The sequence below is a fragment of the Asparagus officinalis genome, chromosome 7 (genome assembly GCF_001876935.1).
Source record: "Asparagus officinalis chromosome 7, Aspof.V1, whole genome shotgun sequence".
NCBI classification, from domain to species: Eukaryota; Viridiplantae; Streptophyta; class Magnoliopsida; order Asparagales; family Asparagaceae; genus Asparagus; species Asparagus officinalis.
The window spans coordinates 9168465-9176039 of NC_033800.1; the positions used below are offsets into that span (position 1 = coordinate 9168465).

Consider the following 7575-nt stretch of genomic DNA (forward strand, 5'->3'; position numbering starts at 1 on the left):
ATTGTTTATTTTTTTGGTTTTTAGAGCATATATATGATGTAATCGATCGTTTGAATTGTTGGGTAATTTCACTCTCTCCGCCTACTACAATATGCGCAACTCCGAAGCCAACCCACAATCAACAAGATATAAAACAACCACAATCAAGAAAAAAGAACACTGAGATTTACATTAGGTCGACCTATATCCACGGGGCAACAATACGAGAAATTCACTATGTATCAGGAAGAACTATAAGAGGAACCACTCAACTCTCATCTCTCAATCTCTCAACCTCACATACATAATCAACTCTCATATTCTCTCCAAAGCTCACTCCTTGTAATCTTTTGCACGGATAAAGATCACGAAACCCTCGCATCTCGCACAATATTCTTGAATCAGACTATGTCCTTTGCTAACCCTAAATTACAAGAATATTCTCTCTCTCTCTCTCTCTCTCTCTCTCTCTCTCTCTCTCTCTGCTACATCTTCTCTCTACTCTCTTCTTCTTAGTTTTTTCTCCAACAATAGAAGAATATATATATAGGGAAACAAAAATCCTATCTCTAGCCTAACTTCCTAATTAGAATAGAATTCAAACTCCTAATCGTGATCGAACTCAAACTCCTAATCATGATAGATCTTTAACCCTATCTAATTCTCATGAAGTTCTACAAAGAATCAAATACACAATCCCAACAATTTCCATCTTGGATTTGATTCCCAAGGTCCATTGAAGATATATCATCGTTGTCTTGAAACTTTGTCTCTCCCGCTAGAGTCTTCTATTTCTTTCGCACTTCAAATCGAAACAGCCACACTCCTAATCAGAACACATGCACTCCAACTAGTTGTCTCGTGACCCTCACTATCATCTGCTTCACTGTGGCGCCTCCACCTCTCTTGTGTGCACTAAGAGATCTTCATCACCTCTGACAATAAAAGCAAAACAATCATGCTTATCCTCCCAACTTGAGCCTGACAATAGCCATCCCTACTTGTTGTCCTTGTGTTCCACCTGCATCACTCGTCTCGAATCATATCGGTGCACCTCTTCTACTCCACACTACGAGCCAGATGCCTCTATCTCCTCCATCACTTACCTTGGACTGAATATGAGCGCTCATCGTCTTCAAGTCCAATGTCGCAATCTCCATCTCCCTGTGCATCACTCGGTTGTGCCCGCTTGCAAGCTCCACCTAATATGACACTGTCCTCCTCGAGTCTGCACACCAATCAACTCCTGCTTCTTATCTACCATCAGATTTGTCTTGTCGTTAAATAGCAGAATATCAAACTTCGGACCCGAAGAAGTCATCATCCTCTAGGAACGATTCCTGGATCACCAAAATCCGCCTCTAAATCCTCAATAAAAAAAATCAATCTCAACCGATGGATCTATGCGAACAGTCTCCCGTGCCGCTACAGTGTCTCCGCTACAGTATCCTACGGCACTTACAGTATGTCGCTGCTGTAGTAATTTTTTCTTTTTATCTTAATTCTTGTAACACCGATCTTTAATCTTGCACGACGTCGTTTTCTATCTTGCAAATTCACTCTCGGATCCATCACCATCGCTCTGATACCACTTGTTGGAAAATTTCACTCTCCCCGCCTACTACGTACAATATGCGCAACTTCGAAGCTAACCCACGATCAGCAAGATATAAAACGACAACAATCAAGAAAAAAGAACACCGAGATTTAGGTAGTTCGGTCGACCAACTTCGACATATGTCCACGGGGCAACAATACGAGAAATTCACTATGTATCAGGGAGAACTACAAGAGGAACCACTCAACTCTCGTCTCTCAATCTCTCAACCTCACATACATAATCAACTCTCATATTCTCTCCAAAGCCCACTCCTTGTAATCTTTTACACGGATAAAGATCATGAAACGCTCGCCTCTCACACAATATTCTTGAATCAGGCTACGTCCTCTGCTAACCCTACATTACAAGAATATTGACTCTCTCTCTCTCTCTCTCTCTCTCTCTCTCTCTCTCTCTCTCTCTGCTACATCTTCTCTCTACTCTCTTCTTCTTAGTTTTTTCTCCAACAATAGAAGAATATATATATAGGGAAACAAAAATCCTATCTCTACCCTAACTTCCTAATTAGAATAGAATTCAAACTCCTAATCATGATCGAACTCAAACTCCTAATCATGATAGATCTTTAACCCTATCTAATTCTCATGAAGTTCTACAAAGAATCAAAGACACAATCCCAACAATTTCCATCTTGGATTTGATTCCCAAGCTCTATTGAAGATATATCATCGTTGTCTTGAAACTTTGTCTCTCCCGCTAGAGTCTTCTATTTCTTTCGCACTTCAAATCGAAACAGCCACACTCCTAATCAGAACACATACACTCCAACTAGTTGTCTCGTGACCCTCACTATCATCTGCTTCACTGTGGCGCCTCCACCTCTCTTGTGTGCACTAAGAGATCTTCATCACCTCTGACAATAAAAGCAAAACAATCATGCTTATCCTCCCAACTTGAGCCTGACAATAGCCATCCCAACTTGTTGTCCTTGTGTTCCACCTGCATCACTCGTCTCGAATCATATCGGTGCACCTCTTCTACTCCACACTACGAGCCAGATGCCTCTATCTCCTCCATCACTTACCTTGGACTGAATATGAGCGCTCATCGTCTTCAAGTCCAATGTCGCAATCTCCATCTCCCTGTGCATCACTCGGTTGTGCCCGCTTGCAAGCTCCACCTAATATGACACTGTCCTCCTCGAGTCTGCACACCAATCAACTCCTGCTTCTTATCTACCATCAGATTTGTCTTGTCGTTAAATAGCAGAATATCAAACTTCGGACCCGAAGAAGTCATCATCCTCTAGGAACGATTCCTGGATCACCAAAATCCGCCTCTAAATCCTCGATCAAAAGAAAAATCAATCTCAACCGATGCATCTATGCGAACAGTCTCCCGTGCCGCTACAGTGTCTCCGCTACAGTATCCTACGGCACTTACAGTATGTCGATGCTATAGTAATTTTTTTCTTTTTATCTTAATTCTTGTAACACCAATCTTCAATCTTGCACGACGTCGTTTTCTATCTTGCGAATTCACTCTCGGATCCATCACCATCGCTCTGATACCACTTGTTGGAAAATTTCACTCTCCCCTCCTACTACGTACAATATGCGCAACTCCGAAGCTAACCCATGATCAGCAAGATATAAAACGACAACAATCAAGAAAAAAGAACACCGAGATTTACGTAGTTCGGTCGACCAACTTCGACCTATGTCCACGGGGCAACAATACGAGAAATTCACTATGTATCAGGGAGAACTATAAGAGGAACCACTCAACTCTCGTCTCTCAATCTCTCAACCTCACATACATAATCAACTCTCATATTCTCTCCAAAGCCCACTCCTTGTAATCTTTTACACGGATAAAGATCATGAAACCCTCGCCTCTCACATAATATTCTTGAATCAGGCTACGTCCTCTGCTAACCCTACATTACAAGAATATTGACTCTCTCTCTCTCTCTCTCTCTCTCTCTCTCTCTCTCTCTCTCTCTCTCTCTCTTTGTGTGTGTGTGTCTCTCTCTCTCTCTCTACTACATCTTCTCTCTACTCTCTTCTTCTTAGTTTTTCCTCCAACAATAGAATAATATATATAGGGAAACCAAAACTCTATCTTTAGCCTAACTTTCTAATTAGAATAGAATTCAAACTCCTAATCATAAGCAAACCCAAACTCCTAATCATGATAGATCTCTAACCCTATCTAATTCTCATGAAGTTCTACAAAGAATCAAAGACACAATTCCAACATGAATAAATAGCAAGATCCTAAATTAGTTTAGGAGTGTTTTCGGTAATTTATTGTATGTATTTTCATGTATATATGTTTAAAAAGCTCGAAAAATAGACTGATAACATATATATTCTTTAAAGGAAAGTTAAAAAAAAAGTACTATGGGGAATACGTTTCGCTTAATTTTTTTAAATAAATTGCAACTAGTATAGTAATGCTTAAAAAATATTGAATCATGAGAAAGAGAAATGCATCATGAATAAACAAAAGCTCCGAAAATCTACTTCAACTTTGAGCATAATATCATGAAATCTAGTAGCATAGACTTTATTGTTCTATAATTGACCTCAAAACAGAAGTAGACTTTAGCTCACAAGGACTCCATAGTTTATACTCCGATAAATAACAAATCAAAATTTTCTTTCTTTTTGAAAACGCGTATCACGGTACGACTACTACTTTTTTTCTTGGATTTTCCCGATATTAGGCCCCTGAATATTAATATTTTGAAGTAGTCCCTCACGTACATTGTTAGAATTGCTATTAAGTACCCAATTTTCTTAATAAGTTGTTTTAGGAGTAGTCCCTCAAATCACTAGAATTGTTAACGAGTCACCCTATTCTCATAATTTGTTTCAAATTAAAATTCTTCTGTTAAGAACAGCGGTACCAAGACATTTATAAGAATTGATGAAGTGAAGAACCTAGTACAAATTTCAATAATCTGATGGAGCAATTTCCAAATACTAAAGGTGTAGAGGACTAATATAACAAAAAAAAACTTCTTTTAATAAGGCGATAAAGGCGCACTTTAGTTACAATTCACTAGAAAGTCCCGAACGACATGTGAACCAATTAAAATTCCATATTTCCTTGTTTAATCAAACTTATGCATAGACTTCTAACAAAATGTAGGCCCCACAGTCCCCCATCATCGGGGGCCCACCCAGTTTCTCTTACCACCACCCCCACTCCCCCACCCCAAAACAACGACCGATGAAGTCAAAGGGCAGACAGATGTCATCCATCCGATCCAAGTCGTCTTCAATCTCGACCGTCCGATCCCCCGTTAAACGATGGCGGGCTCCTAACTCCCTTTCTCCGAAACAGCACAGCTCTAAGCTCCATTAAAAATCTCCATTAAGCTCAAAAAAGGTGGGGAAAAACAAAAAATATCCACAAAATTGCTAGAAAAATTGAAAATTTCCTCTTCTTCCTCCTCTCGACGCTCAAAAGAATCTCCTGCTGCTTCACGATCAAGGAATCTCCTCAGATGGACGGAACGGCTCCCGATTTCCCCGTGGCGTTGACTCACAACGGCCGTTTTCTTCAGTACAATATTTTTGGGAATTTGTTCGAGATCACGGCGAAGTATCAGCCTCCGATCATGCCGATTGGCCGAGGAGCTTATGGGATCGTCTGGTAATTTTTTTGATGATTTTTTTTTATTGTTTTTGGATATGGTTTGTTGCCTCCAAAGTTTTACTGAGTTTATTTTTTTTGGGGGTTTAGTTCGGTGATGAATTCGGAGACGAGGGAGATGGTGGCGATTAAAAAGATAGCGAATGCATTCAATAATCATATGGATGCAAAGAGGACGTTGAGGGAGATCAAGTTGCTGAGGCATTTGGACCATGAGAATGTAAGCTTTTTTTTCTTTTTCTTTTTTTTTAAGTTTTGGGCCAAAGTTTTTCAGTACCGTTGACTTTCGTGATTATTTTGGCTGTGGATAATTTGTTTACCGCAACACGGAGCAAGAAATGCGAAAATGCTGGTCTCGAATGGCATAATATATATGGTATTATATATATATATAGTATATATATATATATATAGTATATTATATATAATATATCATACTGAGGCAAAACTTCTGTGCACTTAAGTGGACGTCCACTAAGTTTCTTAATCCATTGATGATTACTTGATTGAGCCTAGCATTGTGGATGATCCGCTCCGTTAAACTTGAATCTAACATATTCTAAAACCGGCGCAACACACCAAATTTTGGTGTGAACTCGTTGTGGTTTGACGCCTCCGTCGAGCGCATGTAAAAAGTTCTATTCACTCGAAACCGTTAAAATTGATAGCGAGTGGATGAAGGGTCAAACTACGCGGGTTCACGCCCGAAATTTGGTGTGTTGAGGTTTTAGAATATGTAGATTAAGTTTAACGGAACGGATCATCCGGCACAATGTAGCTCAATCAAGTGATCAATCAATGGATAAGAAACTTAGTGGACGTCCACTTAAGTTGACAGAAGTTTTGCTCTATATATATATATATTATATATATATATATATCTATATATATATATATATATATATATATATATATATATAAATATATATATATATATATATTGTTTACCAGGCCAAGAATGCGATAAGCCGGTTGATACCTAAGTTGCTCCATTGAACTTGGTAGTGATGTAGTCTGACCTGACCCCTACATCATTACTCGAAAATAGAGTCTCAACCATTTTTCACCAACTCTAATGTAGATGTAGGGTTGTTCTAATAGTTCATGGTGAGGGACAGGATCAATCTACATCACTACCAAGTTCAATGGAGCAACTTGGATTGTTCTAATAGTTCATGGTGAGGGTTGAGAGTTATGATTTTATACTTCATTTATGGATAGTTGTCTTATTTGAGTGAGAAAAAATGACTGGGATAATAGTGCTTCTTCTGAAAATGAATCAAAATTGCCTAAACTTAGGAAGGGGTCCTTATGCTACTAAAGGAGTAAGGAAAAAGATCTAAATCCAATGTTAGACTTTTTTGATTAACAATCCAGTGCTATGTAACTAAGCTTGACACTTGTCAAGCTTCAATTATATTAGAAATCGTTGCAATTTCACCATTTCAGTTAAATAATTGTTCAATGTAGATTCATATCAGAAACTAGATTTGTCAGTCACACATATGTTCATCAAAATGATCAAATACCGAGAACGTTACAATTGAATATACTGAATGATTATTTGAGCTCGTTTACACATTGAGCAGGTGGTAGGAATAAGAGATGTGACTCCCCCTCCAATTCCAGAATCATTCAACGACGTCTACATTGCAACTGAGCTCATGGACACTGATCTTCACAACATCATCCGATCCAATCAGGATTTATCCGAAGAACACTGTCAAGTATTCCTCTTTTCTTAGCTCTCGTCTTAAATTCAATAACAATCTGATCACAAAGCCTTAATTCTAATGAAAATTAATTACCTGTCAATGTTGCAGTACTTTTTGTATCAGATACTTCGCGGGTTGAAATACATACACTCTGCAAATGTGATTCATAGAGATCTGAAACCAAGCAATTTACTACTGAATGCTAATTGTGATCTCAAAATATGCGATTTTGGCCTAGCACGACCAACATCAGAGAACGATATTATGACTGAATATGTAGTTACGAGATGGTACAGAGCACCGGAGTTGTTACTCAACTCGACTGATTATACTGCAGCTATTGATGTTTGGTCTGTTGGTTGCATTTTTATGGAGTTGATGAATAAGCAACCTCTCTTTCCTGGTAGAGATCATATGCATCAGATGAGATTGATAACTGAGGTAAAGATAATTCAGCACAGAATTTAAGCCTAATTGTAGATGCTCTTCTGCACTATAGTGGTGTAGCCAATTACTACTCAAGTTATATTTGCAAGGGTTAATTGCCGGTAGACCTCCTGTAGTATTGTCGTTTTGAGCTTGCTATGCCTCTAGTTTTATTGTTGCGGATGGATCCCTTTAAATTTGTTTCTTTCTTTTACCCTCAGGTGGTCT

At 38.7% G+C, this 7575-nt stretch overlaps 1 protein-coding gene across 1 annotated transcript in view; it reads left to right on the forward strand.

Annotated features, from left to right (window-relative positions):
- Positions 4816-7575, forward strand: part of LOC109850068 (mitogen-activated protein kinase 5) — a 3672-nt gene continuing 912 nt past the window's right edge. The window contains exons 1-4 of the mRNA XM_020419987.1: positions 4816-5206; positions 5297-5426; positions 6796-6933; positions 7030-7362. Of these exons, the coding sequence (XP_020275576.1) occupies positions 5058-5206; positions 5297-5426; positions 6796-6933; positions 7030-7362 (750 nt within the window). The 5' untranslated portion in view covers positions 4816-5057. The remainder of the gene's footprint in view (positions 5207-5296; positions 5427-6795; positions 6934-7029; positions 7363-7575) is intronic.